Source organism: Cotesia typhae, unplaced genomic scaffold (assembly GCF_013202065.1).
Source record: "Cotesia typhae breed Kobodo isofemale line unplaced genomic scaffold, CoteBio_Ctyphae scaffold_45, whole genome shotgun sequence".
Lineage (NCBI taxonomy): Eukaryota > Metazoa > Arthropoda > Insecta > Hymenoptera > Braconidae > Cotesia > Cotesia typhae.
In genome coordinates this window covers 627,246-644,445 of record NW_027423777.1, presented here as the reverse complement: position 1 = coordinate 644,445, position 17,200 = coordinate 627,246, and the positions used below count along the sequence as shown (strand labels likewise).

The window sequence follows — 17,200 nt, the reverse complement described above, 5'->3', positions numbered from 1 at the left end:
ACTTTACCGATAAATTTATAAAGTAAGAGTGTAAATCGCTCGAAAATCTTCTTATTGGTTGACTTTTGACTTCTCCGAGCTCGGAAATTTAAAAATTATGTCAAAAAATATTTATTTAAAAATTTTTCAATGGCTATAACTTTTGAACGTCTAGTTCGATTTTAATTTATTTGACGTCATTAAACGCAGTTTTTCAAGTTAAAAGGTGTTTGTAAACACTGGAGTTGATTAGTCAAATGTTTTGAAAATTATTTCAAAAAAACTTTAAAAAAAAATTTTTTTTTTTGGTTTTTACTTTTTGAATATCTTTGAAATGGCTTGACTGATTGACTTCAAAATATAATCAGCTCGAAGGTTCAATGAACATTTTTAAATGCCGTATCGTTCGCTTTGATCAGTTGATTCGTTCTCAAGATATCGTACGACAAAATTTTATTTATATACATACATACAGACACACATAAATAGCCGGACGTCCGGTAGCAACGGCTTCCTATTAGGACCTCAGAATGTGAAGATCTGATGAAAACTCACATTCTCAAATTGGATCGGAATCTATAACTTTCTACATTTGAAAAATATTGATTTTCAAAGTGGGAAGTTAAAAATTTTTAGTTTGATCAAAGAAAATAAATTAACAAATATATTTGTTAAGTATATTTATATTTGTATTAACAAATTAGTTATTTATATTTATATTAACAAGTATATTTGTTAAGCAGTATTTATAAATACTTTTTTTTCATAAATTCCACTCGAAAAAGTTCTATCTCCAGTCGATAAAGTCGAAATTATTATCATCAAAGTAGTTTACGGTTAACCAAGAAGTTGGTGTCAGATACGTTGCCACCAACTTACCGACAACTTGTCTTCAACTTCTAAATTTACAACTGTTGGTGATAAGTTAGAGAGAAAGTTGACGACAATTGATTGCTGCAACATGTCGCCAAGTTTCTTCAGAAACTTGTCGTCAACATGGTTACTGAGTTCATTTCCAAATAGTTGCTGCCAACTTGATGACAAGTTGCGGCGGTAGACCTTGGCTACACGGAAAAAAGTAAACTGTAATAAGTAGTAGTTGATTTATAATAAGTAATGATCAACTGCTAAAAATTAATATTTCAAACATTAAAATCATGATTTTAATAATCACTATAATATTTCTCATTTAAATGTTACAATTTATTGTTTACATGAAGTACTATTTCAAACACTAATATTCGCTATAAAACAAATTTATCAATTGATATTATAAATGTGTTATTTCATATATTATTATACAGTGGAATCCCTCTATATTTGACCTCCCTTTATGTTTGACCAAATTCTATCTATATTTGACAATCCTATCTCCCACTACCAGTTTTTTTCCGACCAATGAAAAAAAACCTTAGTGGCACGTTTATTTAAATGTTAGTGGCGGAAATATTTAAATTTACAACGTAAAAATTTAGTAGAGTGAAGGCGGAACGGATAATTTTTACTTGATTTACTTCTTTTCACATTGAAATTCACTCTAAATCGATTTTATTAATATTGCCAATAAAGAAAATCTGCACAATAAATTACATATTTTTTTTTATCAAATAAAAATGAAAACATACTTGTATTTGGATCCAAAATTTGTATTCAGAGATGTTAAAAATGAATAAAATCCTTTTCTTTAGTTTAATGTAACAAATAAATTATAATTTATTTTACACAGTCCAATATACTTAAACAACAAGACTTAAGAACAATATAATTTCCATTAAATTTTAGTTTAATGTTAATTGAGATAAAAGAAACATAATTAAGTACTTTATAGATTATAAATAGTTTTTATTTATTTAACATTTTACTTCTGGTAAAAATATTATATAGAGATGCATAAAGCACCTGTGCATAGACACCAGAAGGAATATAATACATTTATAAAAATTTATACAAAATATTAGAGTAACTTAGTCAGTAGTATACAAAGTAACTTAAGAATAAATTTACTAATTTTTCACAAAATATCGATTAGTATTAATTAAAGTTTAATTGAACTAATCCATCTCGCAATACGTTTTCTTAATCTTTTATTATAATTTAGTTCTTTCAAATTATTTGGAAGTCGATTGAAGTATTTTATTGCTATGTAATTTGCATTTTTGGTACTTATTGTTCTATTAACTTTTGGAAGAGTTATCTGTTTAGACCTGGTATTAGTTATTCTCTCAAAATATAATGTCTGACAATCATAAAAGTAATAATTTAAAGCTTGGACAATAAAAGATTGTTTAATCTTCAGTGGTCTTAACAAATCATCCGTAATTTTCATTTTGTTTAACAATTTATTTTGCAGATTTACAATCGGTTTGAAAGCGTTCTCATAGGCACCACCCCATGCAATAATTCCATAGTTTACAACACTTTCAGTTTTTTATATAATTAAACAAACGTCAATTATTTATGATATGTCTCACCAACTCTTGACTAGCTTTTTGCATTATTTTCAGTACATCATCTTGATTTTTACCTTTTCTTTGGTATTATTTTATAAAATTATTTAACCCACTCAAAGCTTCTACGAAAGTGGGACAATCACCGTCTACGACGGAATCATGGATTGTCCAATTTTGGTCGTTATAGGAAATATCGTCATCCAGTTCTGCTACTATTTCAGAGTCAGCCTGATCCCGACCAGCAAGGATATCTTCATCTGATAGAGGTTGCCAGCCATTATCATCGATATCACTCCGGAGCCAGCTGTCAACTTCACGGAGAGAAATGGATGGTGGATACCACCATACCAGTATAGGCGAGAACGCCATACAGTATGGTATCGAAGATTTTTATCCATTATGAAATTGTAGACATAGATGATTCGACCATTGCGGGAATGGTAACATCGGCAATAGTTATCGCGGACGCCGCAATGCTAGTATGGCCTTCAGGCCCATACTGGCTTGTCGTATGTTCAATTCTTATGGCAGGTAGACCTAGCCAATATTGCGATATTAGCTATAACAGCATTGGAGTAACAACAATGTTTATTGAATTGCAACAGTAGGTTATGTCCGAACTATATTATGTAAATGATATTAATTATTTCATAACATGATTGTTTTTTTTTTTTGATTTCTACTTTGATATGAATTGGTTTTATTAAAGCAAAATGAAAACAAACATGACAAGAATTTATGTCTGTCTTATAAAAAGTATGAAAGAAATTATTTAAAAAATTTTTTTTTATCTGTTATTTTATTTTTTTTTCATATTATTACTATACACGATTTAATTATGATAGTTTATATCCAGCGTTTAGGAATGTAAATTTTTCCATTTCCAGCTGTTACACACCTTGTCAATGTACAAAATTTTAAGTCTGAGTAAAATAAACAGGACCAGTTTTTATGATTCATACTAATTTCATATCCTTGAAAGTGTTAATCAAAAATATATTCATCAATACATGTAACGACCAAAATTAATTTTTTAATTTGTTCCAAAAAAATTTTATATATATAATAAAATAATGGTCCGTTTTCAGCGGGCATCATCAATACTGTATTTTTCATCAATTCCTGGCTCATATACTTTATAGACGACGTTGAACAAACATTTATTACTCCAGCAGGAAGACAGTGTGCAAATAATCGATAATTAGAATCCGTTTCGATGTTTAAAATTTTAGACAGTGGAGCGGTAGTAAAAGATTCGATTTGCCTCTTAGAATTTCGGAGTAAATTGCTGAATTTCAGTTGATTCTTTACAGCTACAGTATGACAGATATTGACACGACTTATGGCGTTATAGGATGTAATTTTCCCATGTCTATGAAGCCTTTCATAGATGGAGCACTCCATGTTCCCAATAGGTCCAAATTTGAAAAATAAATCGGGATAATGAGTCAACACGTGGTGCTTAAATTTAAGAGAGCTTGGAAATAATGCCAAAAGTTTTTTTAGATACTCAGAAACAAGTACTCTAAAATATGTAATTGTATTTTTATGAAGGGCCTTAGCTGTTGTTATGTCAACAATTTTTTTCAGTAAAATGATAAGGTCCCAATGTTCATCATTCGTAGGAATTAAATCTCCTAATATCAGATTTATATTTCTAATGAGACATAACATTTCTGCTGAAGATAGAATGATACATTCATTTTTTATATGATTAAGAGTAATATCTGGTGTTTTATTCCGTTTTTCTATTGGACCATAATCAAATCCCCGTACTCTGTTATTTAGCGTATTCAAATCAAAATATTTTTTTTTAAAAATGAAATTATTAAATATTTTGCCTAAGTCATATTGACAAACTCCTTCGAGAATGTCATGCATAACGTCAACACACATAGAGTCGATCACATTGTATCCTGGTAAGTAATTGAAGCAGCTTGAACTTTTGATACCAGTTGAATCAAATTTTTTGGTCTCTATTTGAAATTCATACTGACTTTGTGTCCTAAGTAAAGACTCATCAATTTGATAGGTATCTTTTATCTGACTTCGATCAATTAAGCAGAATCTACAGCAATAATTACCAGAAAAACTGCAAATAAAACCATGAATAGCATTCATAGCCAGATTATCACCAACAACAGTGAGTAATGAAAAAAAAATGGTTTTTTCCGATGGAGTTTTTTCAAATAATATTAATCCAGTAGTCTGAAGTTCTTTTAATTCTTCTAGTAATTTATGTAAAATAATTTGATAACTGAAGTCTTTTTCATCCAGAGAATTGAAAAGTAATGTAACAAAAATATTTTCCAACTTAGATTGAAGATTGGGGGGCAAGCAAGGGATATTTATATAAACTGCACCCGTTTTTGCCAGGCCTCTATGGCTTCCTAAGGGATTATTTGTTTCATAGTCATCATGATACAATACCAATGGTAACACCAATTTATCGCCAAAAGATTTTTTCTTTTCTTTCCATAGCTGGCCTTGTAAAACATTTTGAAGTATATTAGATTCATCTGATAAACTACCCATATAATCTTGGATACTTTCAAAAATATTTGGCAATTCCAAAAAATTCTTCAATGTTACAGTTATTGAAATATACTCAATCGTGACTGGAATTTTCACACGATTTGTGACGCCTTCACTATTCCGGTAGTCTTCTCTTTCTCCAATTTTTATTTTTTGAGGAGGAACGTACGTACCATTACTTTTAAAAGCTTCTAATCTTTTAAATTCACTAGTTAAATCTTTGAAAGGATTACTCAAAACATCTTGAGTTTCACGAAAATCATATAAATTTTCTGATCTTTCACCCAAGTCTTCTAAGCGTTGTATTAATCCTGTTATAAATGTGTTTAGAGGTGAATTTTTGACGAAGTTAGAACAGCTATCAATGATGTTTTGTACACGAGCACGAGATAAATCGTTATAATTATATAGGTTGGAAATAAATGATAATGATTGTTCTGTCATATTATCGCTTAAAAGTGGTAAATTAAAAAAGTGTTCATATCTTTTAAATGAAGTCATATTTAAATGATTCAGTATCACAATTTAATATAATTAATGGTTAACTATAAATTATTATTATGTTATAAATTATAAATTACTTTATATTATTGAATCACGATCTTCAATCGTTTAAAATAAATATAATAGAATATCTTATTTTAATTATATCGTAACACTATCACTTCAACTTTAACTGTTATTAAAAACTAAGTAAGATGCTTAAAATATTTAAAGTTTAATCTTCATGTTATACTTGATGAATCCGGTCATTTTTTTTATTTTTACTGGGTATTTGTTGCCAACAGTCGATGTCTTGAATAAAAATTTCTGGATGAATATCCAGATATTGTAGCATGACTCCGGAAATTCGTAATTTCCGAAGAAAAAAAGTTCAAAATTCAATTTCAAAGCATTCAGAGGATTATCGACCTTGTACTTATAGTCATCTACAATGACATAAAAACTGGTGCACTTTTCAGGCCCTCCAACAAACAGCATGTACGGCTGAACAGTTTTCTTTTGTTGTGCAGCGACTCTTTTTTTTTCTTCGACTCGTTCGTTAATTTGCGAGTCAATCTTGAATTTAAATTACATATGAAATCGAAGAAAATTAATACAGATATAGGTGAGTAAAAGTAATATTTACCTTCACAATTGCTAAAAAATCATTCACAAAGTCAGGTTCCTTCAGCTGCTCACTTTTATCATTTTTTTTCTGAGGTGGAGTATCTCCAGACAAATTTTTCCTCTTTTTACCAGATTTTTTTGGGGCAGCTGGCTTAATACTCGTGCTTTTAAGCATGTGAGCTAATAATAATAATATTAAAACTCCATTGTTATCTAAAAAGAACTAAATATTAGTAAATGTCAATCATGATTAGTAAATAAATTAAAATGATACGATTTATATTAATTTAAATAAACATTATTTTAAATTACCATCAGGCTCTTCAGCAAGCAATGAAATTAAATTTTGAGCTACTGCATTGGAGTAAAGTTGTTCATCAATTTTCGAGTATTCTCTAATAAATCGACATAAATATGGCCAATACTCTTCGATGTGTTCATCTGATGCACTCGGTAGAATTTTTTTAAAATCAAGATGAATCTACAATTGTTTAAAATTAAAATCAAAAAATTATCGTAGCGACCATTTTATCTTAAGCAGAAGAAAGAACTGTTGCATCTATTACCAGAGTTACAGCGTTCTCGTTTTTCAGGCACTCAAATTTCGAATAAACTGACTCATTTTTATCCTTTTGCTGAATTAAAGAGTTTCGCCGTTCATCAAAAGTATCAATCCAGTATTGCTCGACTTGATCAAAAGGTTGAATGTTTGTTTCAAGCCACTTAAGTTTTTCAATGATTGTCTCTACAGTCATGTATAGAAGAATAAAGTTAGTATATTAGTTTATTATTTTGAAGAGTATATAAATAAGTAAATGATAATAAATATCATCTGCTGGAAGGGAAGAGGTTTTGCTAATTTTTTCTCGTTGAGGTGTGGATTTTAAAATTCTGCCATCTCGCAGAAATTTTTTAACGAGATTGTAGCGTTCCCACAGTTTGCCACTAGCATTGATTCTTACATCATCCTCTTGGCAAAAAGGTGTGTAATAAAGTCCTGCTTCTTCGTGAAACTGTTCTTCAATTTCTTCAGCTAATTTTATGAATCTAACTTTATCAATTCTATAGTTAAAAGAATTGTATATTTGTAAATAAAAATATTTTTATACTTTCATAATTAAAATCAAATGTTAGTACTTTCTGTCATTATTTTTAAGTGCGTTAATAGAACAAATTAAGAGACGTATGAAATCATATAAAAGAAAGCTTACGCAGTGCATGGTTAATTGATTAATAAGCAGTAAAGCTGTAAGGAAGAAAATTAGAAAATTAATAGGAAAATATTATTATTTTTTTTTAAGAGAACACTAATATTTAATAATTTTTTTTTTTTTTTATCAAACCTACACAAATTTTTCTAATTGATGCTTCCCAACTTCAAAATTTATTTTTCGTAATGCAACATTAACTTCGCGATCAATGACCTTTTTTACTAATAAAGTTCTCATATCGTCAGGAAGAATTTTTTGAGGGTTGTTCTGAAAAGAACTTAAAATAGCTAACCCTTCAAAATCCCGACTCAAATAATTTTTTAATATTTCATTTGGGTCATAAAATGTTATTGCTGAAAGGTTAATTAGGCCGACAGAAGGATCAGATAAAATATTAGATAAACTAATATCTGGCGTCATGAGCGTAACTTGGACAGCTGGGTATAAATAAAATAAAAATTAAAATTAAAATTGTATGTGTACGTATACGTGCGAAATAATAAAATGAAATGTAGAAAAATACATTATTAATGACAATAAATTCAAAAGAAGTCATATCCAATTTATGTATACTTTTCAATTTTTCTTTTACCTCTAACATTTTGAGCTGGTATTAAAAGTTAAGTGAATTTTTAAGTTTTTAATACAATTATTACATATAATATTACAATTATTTCATTTAATACAATTATTACATTTATAGTCATCAAGAAGTTAAAAAAATTTTGTCTTCCAATTTTATATTAGTGCGTCTTGATTGTAAATATATTTTTGAATTTATTATCATTATTAAATTTATAGGTAACACATTGATCAATGGCATTAATAATCATCATATAACAATCACAATAATAGAAAGCAAGGTTATAAAAAAAAAGAAAATAACGCCGTAGCATCAAACTTACGTTGCAATAATTGGTCGCCTTCCATAATCAATAAAAAACAACCCTGATAGCCAGCGCTTTCTCAGTAAGTGTTGACTTCCAGCAGTTACGGTTAATTTATACATCAAGTGGGCGGTAATTCTTCTTTCAACAACACTTGTAAGCAAATTGACGGAAATCTACGGCCGCAACTTGAATACAAGTTAACAATCAAACTTGTAGTTAAATTTCCTTTCAACTTTACTACAATTTGAAGGAAATACTTGTATAGCAAGTTTTGACGTCTATTTGCAGAGTAAGTTATAGGTAACTAATAGGTAATCGCTCGCTTTGCCAACTCTTTCCGTCAAGTTTGCTTCAAATTGCGGACGTAGATTGACAGTAAGTTATAGGTAAGGTGGCTATCAGGGAATCTAAAATAAAAATATTTCAATTTTAGGTTAGTTTGGTTAAAATTAAATAATTTATATAAGTTTATAATTTTTTGGTTATATATTATCTAATGTAAATACTTACGGATTGAGAACAATCGAAGATAAAAATTATTATTTTTTAATTTGTATTGTTTTGATTCACTACAATTTTTACTTCACTTTAGGTCAACTTAACTATTTTTTGTTATCAAACTTTCTAGAAATTTTATTTATCGGTTATGAATGGTAACTAGAACTATATAGTTTTGGCGGTAAGACAATAGTATAATTGCTTAACATGCCACAAATTATAGCGGGAACCACTAGTACCATTGCGTCATCTGCAATGTAGTATGGGTCTCAAGACCATACTGTCTTGCCAAGCCTGCTATACATACGTGTGAAAAACACAATACCACCATTACTATACTACATAGTAAATAACGCCATACTTATGGGACTCGGTACAATACTGAATTGTAATATTACACATACTATTTTGGTATGGGTCTGGAGACCATACTAACATTGTGTTAAACGCCATCCATTTCTCTCCGTGTTGTTCCGCAGAACACATTTTAAATTCTTGAACCCGTTTCATGAGTGTATAGAAAGGTTCATTACCAATTATAATTATTGATGATATTTCGGTTATTTCGCTTGCACTCAACGGAATTAACTTCTTCCAACAATTTCTGATGTCAATGTTAGTTACTTGATCCCACGCGAGAGCACATAAATTACAGGCGTCTAAAAGATTAAATGATTTTAAAAAATCATTGTCTTCAGATTCTTTATGGCTTTCATCGAGTTAAATTTTTTCTATAAGGTCATTGCGATAACAACGTTTAAATTTTTCGATAATTCCTTGATCCAAAGGCTGAATTAATGAAGTGACATTTGGAGGCAAAAACATCACAGTACAAGATTGACACAATTTATTTAATTCCTCGGCCGGCGGATGACAAGCTGCATTGTCCATGATTATAATAATCTTAGTATTAGGATTATTATCTAAGTCATGTTTTTTCTTAATTTCGGGCAAGAAAACATTAGAGTACCAACTTCTCATTATGTTACAGGTCATCCAAGAATTTTCTTGATGAGTGTAATGCACTGGTAAATTTTTCACTCCTTTAAAGCAGCGTGGTTGCGTAGATTTACCAATCATAAGCAAGGGAATTTTATGAGTACCTGACGCATTTGTGCAAGCCATTACAGTTACTCGATTTTTCGGTTTCTTGAAGCCTTTAGCATGGGATTCACTTCTTCTGACTAAAGTTTTATTTGGCATCAATTTCCAATATAAACCCGTTTCATCACAATTGTAAATGCAGTCGAGGCTTATTCCGGTCACTTCCCGTAAGTTGTTTATTTGTTCTCTAAAATTTTCACTGCCTTCGAGATTCGCAGACAACTTTTCACCGTGAATATTTTTATTTCTTAATCCATATCTCTTTTTAAATCTGTCGAGCCATCCATCTCTAGCTACAAAATTTTCTTTCCCATTTAAACGCTTATTAAATAATAAAGCTTGTTTTTGCAAAATTTTGCTAGAAACAGGACGACCCATGCTTCGACGCTGAATAAACCACTTCATAAGCTTTTGATCCAAAAGATTTTTCTCTTGTTTCTTGTAACGCTTTTTATTTATATCCCTATCACAGCTTTGCAAAACTTCTTTGGCTTTTTCGATATTAGAATGATTTTTTTTATCCACGAAATAGCTTGTTTTGACACTTTAAATTCATCAGCTAATAATTTAGCTATTTCCCCAGCGTTTAATCGTTGAACAATATTGAAACGCTGTTCAATCGACAAATTGTTTCGCTTTGCTTGTAAATACAAAATTTTTACATAAGATACAAAATGAATTACAAAAAATTGTCATGTAATTAAAAAACGTTGATTTTAAATCAGCAGACATCTAACAATTTTTTTAATTTTTATTAGAAATAAATTACACAAATACACTGTATAAAAAAACCGGTGTAAGTCCATGTGGTGTACGGTGTTAATAATTCCGGTGTTAAATTCAACACCGAAATCGGTGTAGCAGTAACGCCGTTCGCGGTGTAAATATTTTTTTTTGGTGTTAAATCGGTGTTATAGATTTTCCGGGGTTGATAATATTTTGACTGACACAATTTTTATAATTAAACTTTTTATGTTTGATAATTAAAAATAAATAATCAAAAAAAGTAAATATTTAACTTAGAAAGTTTGAAATAATAAAATATTGAGTCGATAAAAATTTTTAATTAAAATATATACACTCTAAAAAATTTCGATGTAAAAATGGGTGAAATACTGATGTGAAATTCTCTCGATGTAAATTTTCGATCCGTGTTACTTTAACACCATTATTAAAGGACAATTCTAGAACATCATATGAATAATCGGAAACTTCAAAATAGTGCATTTTAGTAATTATTTCATAACTTTTAAGTATTTTTTTTAAGATTTTCGGAATATTTCTAAGATAATTTTAGAATCAATGCAATTTATTTAAAATTTTGTCCTTAAATCTTACGTGGAACCTTTTTTGAATAATCTTAAGTCATTTTTTTAACTATTTGACAACAAATTTTGAATACTTTTAAGACATTTTTCGGATATTTTTGAGACAATTGTGGAAAATTTGTTGGAGGATTTTAGAGTGTTTTTACAACAAATTTGAAACATATTATATTTTTAGAACAATTTTACAATAATTTTGAACGTTTCTTAAATGTTATTCATAGAGATAATTTATTTTTGCACACCGATAGAAATTTTAACTTGACTCAAGAGCAAAAATCTTGAACCAAGAACACCAATTGGAAGAAAATGAATTTCTTGAGCCAAGAGGAAATATTCTTGAGTCAAGATAATTTTCTTAATTCATGAGAATCTATCTTGACTCAAGAATTTTTCCTCTTGACGCAAGAAATTCATTTTCTTCCAATTGGTGTTCTTAGTTCAAGATTTTTGCTCTTGAGTCGAGTTAAAATTTTTATCAGTGCACAGCTGTAGATTTGTCCCGTAATTAATGGATGAAAAATTTTTTGAACAATTTTAGGACGTTTTTGGGACAATTTAAGAATTTACGAATTACCCATTCACGGTGAAATTCAAAGAATTTTCTTTTACAGTCGACGCTCTCTGTATTGGACCTCTCTGTATTTGACCACATTCTTCCTCTATATTTGACGATTTTACACAGCTCTTATGGATAAGGACGAGTCAAATACAGAGAATGGTCTTGTACGGGTGAGTCAAATACAGAGAGCGTTGACTGTATAATGATAATATAATGCTATTATGTAAGCTATGGGAGACTATGTGTTACAATATGAGTTTATGTGCAAATGAAATATCAGAAAAAAAAAAGCAAAGTTATCAAATTATTAATTTATTTCGTTTAAAACATCCATTATATTGTTAGCTTGTTTTATAACATTCATTAAATCAATTTCTGCGTAATTTTAAAAATTAAAAATTTTTAAATGAATTTTACTTGTCTCATTTTGATAAATATTGAATAATAATTGTGTTTTATGGATCATGTAATATTCATACTCCGATACGGTGTAAATTTATTCTACTGTTACACCGTTATTACACCGGATTCTTAACACTGCTACACCGATGTTAATATCCAGGTGTTACATAGCGGTGTTAAAATGAGTCCATTTTAACACCGCTTTTTTTACAGTATAAAAGTATTTTTTAAATATTTTCACTCGTAATTTTTTTAAATTTCTAAATATGGAAATTTTTAAGAAAATCTTTTCACAATAATTTAATTGTTAAAAAAATCGAAAAAATTAACAGATGTCTCTTAATTTCGATATCATTTATTTAAAGTATATTTTAAATATTTTTTAATTAAGATTTATTTCAAATATATTTAGTATTTCGCAATTTACCTTACATTCTTTTACATTAATTGACATTTTTTAGCATTTATTTTATATTATGTTTGGGAAAGTAGCACTAATTTATCGTTATAATATAAGTGTATAACAAGTTATTTATTTAAGAGTATGGTGTTAATGGTTACAATACAATTATTCAAAAAGCCCATTCTCGGCGCAGTCCATATTTATAGCCAGCGTTAAATAAGCGAAGCTAACGCTATCTGTCAACTTTATCATACATTACAATCCTCCCCTTTTTAATCTTTAAATTACATTTAACATTTACATAAATTATAAATTCAGTCTTTCACGCATTTTTATTTTTCTTGTAGATCGTTTTAAATTATTAGTATTTTCTATATTAATCTTGCTATTCATTTTACCCTTCGAACTTCTATTATTTGTATTGGTCTTATTGTCATTATTTTGTATTATTTCCTTTTTATTTACATTGTCATGTTTACAACTATTATTAGAATTAATCGGAAGCCAATTATTGTTTATTACTTTACTCATAACAGATTCTTCAACATTAGTACTGCGATTATCATTACCATTACTATTATCTATACTAGTTTTATCATTCATACACTCATTCTCCGTTTCACGAAGTATTAACTGATCAATGTGACGCTTCCAAACCATATTATCATCTGTCATAACATCATACGTCACTGGGCTATGTATTTTAATAACTACTGCGGGACACCCCCCCCCCTTTCTTATATCTTTAGCATATACCATTTCATTAATTTTAAATTGTACATTTCTATTCCCTACAAAATTTTTTTGTTGTGTTTGTTGCTTATTAATGACAGTAGTGCGTAAGTCAGGTCTCAAGAAATCCAGCCTTGTTCGAAATTTCCTATTTAATTGCAATTCAGCCGGACTAATTCCTGCCGTGCTATGTGGAGTGGCACGACAATAAAATAAATACTTATCTAATGCTTCATCTCGATCATAATCGCTTACTAATATTGCATGCCTTAAGCGCGAAGCGCGCAGGTATGCTCTACTCTCGCCTAAAAATCGTGATTTTGAGTAAAACGTGATTTTCATAATTTTAACGAAAAAAATTATGGATAAAAAGCATATTGAAATAAATAATAATAACTCCCGAACATGTTAAAAAAATTTTCTTATCGATTAACTAAGAGTTCTCAGAAAAAACTCCTTTTTTGATGAATTAAATGAATATGTGCTTGGTATTCACGGGAGCACTGGGCTTGATAACACTACAACTTTGTCAAAAATCACTTTTATGATTAAATTTTTTTAATTTTATTCCTGAGGATGTTTGTCAGAACCCTTGTTAAAATTGCGAGTCAAAATAATTCCGTTTTGATACAATTAATTTTTTTCGATTGTCAGTTCTGTTACTTTTCTGTGATTTCGGCAGCCATTTATATTATTTTTCATAAGACAGGATTGCAATAACTATAAACAAGCCGCAACTATACGTAAATGATGGTATAATAACTAACTGTTTTATCATCGGTTAAAATTTTCCTTCAGCTCGATCTACAGACGGGATAATACTGCTCGCGGGAAAATTCAAAAACAAAAAAATCGAATACACGAAATAATCGTCATATTCCGTTATTGATTTAATTTCATCATATAAAATAAAATCAAAGAAAATATAAAACTTTGTTCGCTATTATTGCATGCCTTAAGCGCGAAGCGCGCAGGTATGCTCTACTCTCGCCTAAAAATCGTGATTTCGATTAAAACGTGATTTTCATAATTTAAACGAAAAAATTATGGATAAAAAGCATATTAAAATAAATAATAATAACTACAGAACACGTTAAAAAATTTTTTCTTATCGATTAAATAAGATTTCTCAGAAAAAACGAGTTTTTTCTGATGAAAAGTGAATAAGAGCGTGGTATTCACGGGTGCAATGGGCTTGACAACACTACAACTTTGTCAAAACCACTTTCGCGATTTAATTTTTTTGTTTTATTCCTGAGGATGTTTGTCAAAACCCTTGTCAAAATTGCGTGTCAAAATAATTCCGTTTCGATACAGTTAATTTTTTCGACTGTCAGTTCGGTGACTTTTTCTGCGATTTCGGCAGCCATTTATATTATTTTTCATAAAACAGGATTGAAATAACTATAAACAAGCAGAAACTATACATACATGATGGTATAATTACTAACTGTTTTATCATCTGTTAAAATTTTTCTTTAGCTCGACCTACAAAGGGGATAATACTACTCGCGGGAAAATTCAAATAAAAAAAAAGAATAATTTTTCTGACGATTTAAATAATTTGTGTATGACGTGAGCGCTTAAGGTATGCTCATTTGGATTTTCCAAACTTTTTTAAATTTTTTTTAAAATGATTTTACAGCATTTTCAGCTAGCCCATTCGAAGCCGGATGATAAGGAGCTGTTAAAACATGATTAACACCGTATTTAATTAAAAATTCTTTAAAATCTTTTGAAGTAAAAGTAGGACCATTATCTGTAACAAGTTGTATTGGTAACCCCCACATAGAAAAATAATTACTAAATACTTTGATAGTTGTCTTAGCAGTTATATTATTCATAGCTCTAATATCAACCCACTTCGAATAAGCATCAATAATTACAATGTAAGCCTCATTTTTATTAAATTCCAGAAAATCCGCATGTAACCTACAATTCGGGCCTTCTGGCCAATTCCAAACATGTAAAACTGACCTATTAGGATTATCTGAATTTTCCATGCAGTGTTTACAAAGCTTTACAATTTTTTCAATATCTTTATCTATCCCAGGCCACCATATATATGACCTAACCATAGACTTCATACGTACAATTCCAGAATGAGTAACATGTAATTCCTTCAAAATAACTTCTCTCAATGACTTTGGTATAATTAAACGATAACCCCACATTAAACAATTATTTTCTATTGTTAATTCTAAGCTGCGATTTTTATATGACGTTAATTCCTCATCTACTTGATTAGGCCACCCTTCGCGTACAAATTTAAAAACTTTTTGTAATTTATCATCGGATGCTGTTTCTCTCTGAATTAATTCACCACTAACAGTAATTAAATTATTATCAATAAAATTAAAATAAGAAAACTCGCTTTTTACCTTCTTTACTTTTTCTTCTATCTCTCTATCAGGCAACCTCGACAAGAAATCTGCTACTTGATTATTTTTACTTTGAATATGTACAATCTCGAAGTCGTAACCCAACAATAAGACTGCCCATCGTTGTAGCCTGCTTGCAGACATCACTGGCATTCCTTTTTTGTTACCAAATATATATATCAGTGGTTTATGATCTGTTTCTAACACGAATTTCCTTCCATAAATATATTGATGAAAAGTTTTAATGGCAAATATTAATGCTAAAGCTTCGCGATCTATCTGTGCGTAATGCTTTTCAGCTTTGTTTAGAGTTCTTGCCGCAAACATAATTGGTCTAATTGTTTTATCGTCACATATGTGTGATAAAACTGCCCCAAGGCCCCATGGCGATGCGTCACACGTTATTTTTATTGGTAAATTTGTATCATAATACATTAACACACTATCCGACGTTAAACTCTCTTTAGCTCTTTCAAATGCCGTTTGATGATTTTCGTTCCACTTCCATAAACAGTTTTTAGCGAGTAGTTCATATAATGGGCCTACAATGTTTTCATAATTCTTTATGAATTTCGAATAATAATTTAGTACACCCAAAAATCTTCGTAATTCTGTAACATCTTTTGGTGGATCGGTGTCTTGGATGACCTTGATCCTTGCATTTGAGACTTTAATACCATCTTGACTTAAAACATAACCCAGAAATTCTACGTTCTTTTTAAATAATTCACATTTCTCGATTCTAACGGTTAAACCGCAATCTCTAAATCGTTTTAAAACCTCTTTTAAACGTTTACTATGATCTTCTTGGTTCTTACCGTAGACTAAAACGTCATCGTAAAAAACTAAGACTCCTTCGATATCTGATAAAGTTGATTCCATCTCCTGCTGAACTATTCCAGGACCGGGTGCCACACCTTGAAACAATCGCTCACACTTAAATAACCCTTTATGAGTAGACAATGTCACGATCTCCTTAGATTCTTCATCCAATTCAAATTGCAAATATGCATTTAACATGTCAATTTTTGAAAATACCTTTGCATCTTTGAATTCCGCCAATAAATCTTGGACTCTAGGTATAGGATGTTGATACTTTTCCAAATGTGGATACAATGTTACCTTATAATCTCCGCATATTCGTATTTGACCACTTTTCTTAAATACAGTAACAATGGGCGTACCCCATTCACTATTCTTAGTAGGTGTTAAAATTTTTTCATTGACCAATCTATCGATTTCTGCTTCTATTTTTTCTTTTAGAGCATAGACTACCGGTCTAGCTCTATGGAAAATTGGTTTTACTCCTAATTTTAATTTTAAATTAATCTTTTTCCTTTTATATGTGCCCAACTTTCCCGAAAATACATCTTCGAATTCTTCAATCAATTTACTGATATATATTTCCCGGTCGTTAATACAATTTATACTCTCAAAATCCTTGCATTTAGTAATTTTAATTAGACCAAATTCTTTAATCCATTCACGTCCCACTATCGGTTTACTACTTCCCGTAAATACATATAATTCTTTCTTTTTATTTATACTGCCATAACATACATTGACCTCTATGAGTCCTACAGGTATCATGATAGCGCCTTGATAAGCCTTAAACTTC

At 29.7% G+C, this 17,200-nt stretch overlaps 2 protein-coding genes across 2 annotated transcripts; both read right to left on the bottom strand.

Annotated features, from left to right (window-relative positions):
• Positions 1 to 2,826: 2,826 nt before the first annotated feature.
• On the bottom strand, positions 2,827 to 5,408 carry LOC141537022 (uncharacterized). Its single transcript, XM_074257861.1, has 2 exons — positions 4,271 to 5,408; positions 2,827 to 2,966 (listed from the first exon to the last, which is right to left on the bottom strand). The coding sequence occupies exons 1-2, from the start codon at positions 5,406 to 5,408 to the stop codon at positions 2,827 to 2,829; spliced, it is 1,278 nt and encodes a 425-aa protein (XP_074113962.1).
• Positions 5,409 to 5,675: 267 nt separating this feature from the next.
• Positions 5,676 to 6,829, bottom strand: LOC141537021 (uncharacterized). Its single transcript, XM_074257860.1, has 4 exons — positions 6,641 to 6,829; positions 6,387 to 6,555; positions 6,094 to 6,287; positions 5,676 to 6,023 (listed from the first exon to the last, which is right to left on the bottom strand). Exons 1-4 carry the CDS (start codon positions 6,827 to 6,829, stop codon positions 5,676 to 5,678), a joined length of 900 nt encoding a protein of 299 aa, XP_074113961.1.
• Positions 6,830 to 17,200: the final 10,371 nt, after the last annotated feature.

Bases quoted from the DNA above. Each gene is read 5' to 3' on its own strand.
- LOC141537022 (XM_074257861.1), bottom strand. From the start codon at position 5,408: ATGACAGAACAATCATTATCATTTATTTCCAACCTATATAATTATAAC. The intron at 2,967-4,270 runs GCAAAATATTTA...AATATTGGCTAG, and splicing joins AGTTTGTCAATATGACTTAG to GTCTACCTGCCATAAGAATT.
- LOC141537021 (XM_074257860.1), bottom strand. From the start codon at position 6,829: ATGACTGTAGAGACAATCATTGAAAAACTTAAGTGGCTTGAAACAAAC. The intron at 6,556-6,640 runs GTAATAGATGCA...AAACAATTGTAG, and splicing joins ACGAGAACGCTGTAACTCTG to ATTCATCTTGATTTTAAAAA. The intron at 6,024-6,093 runs GTAAATATTACT...TTTAAATTCAAG, and splicing joins ATTTTTTAGCAATTGTGAAG to ATTGACTCGCAAATTAACGA.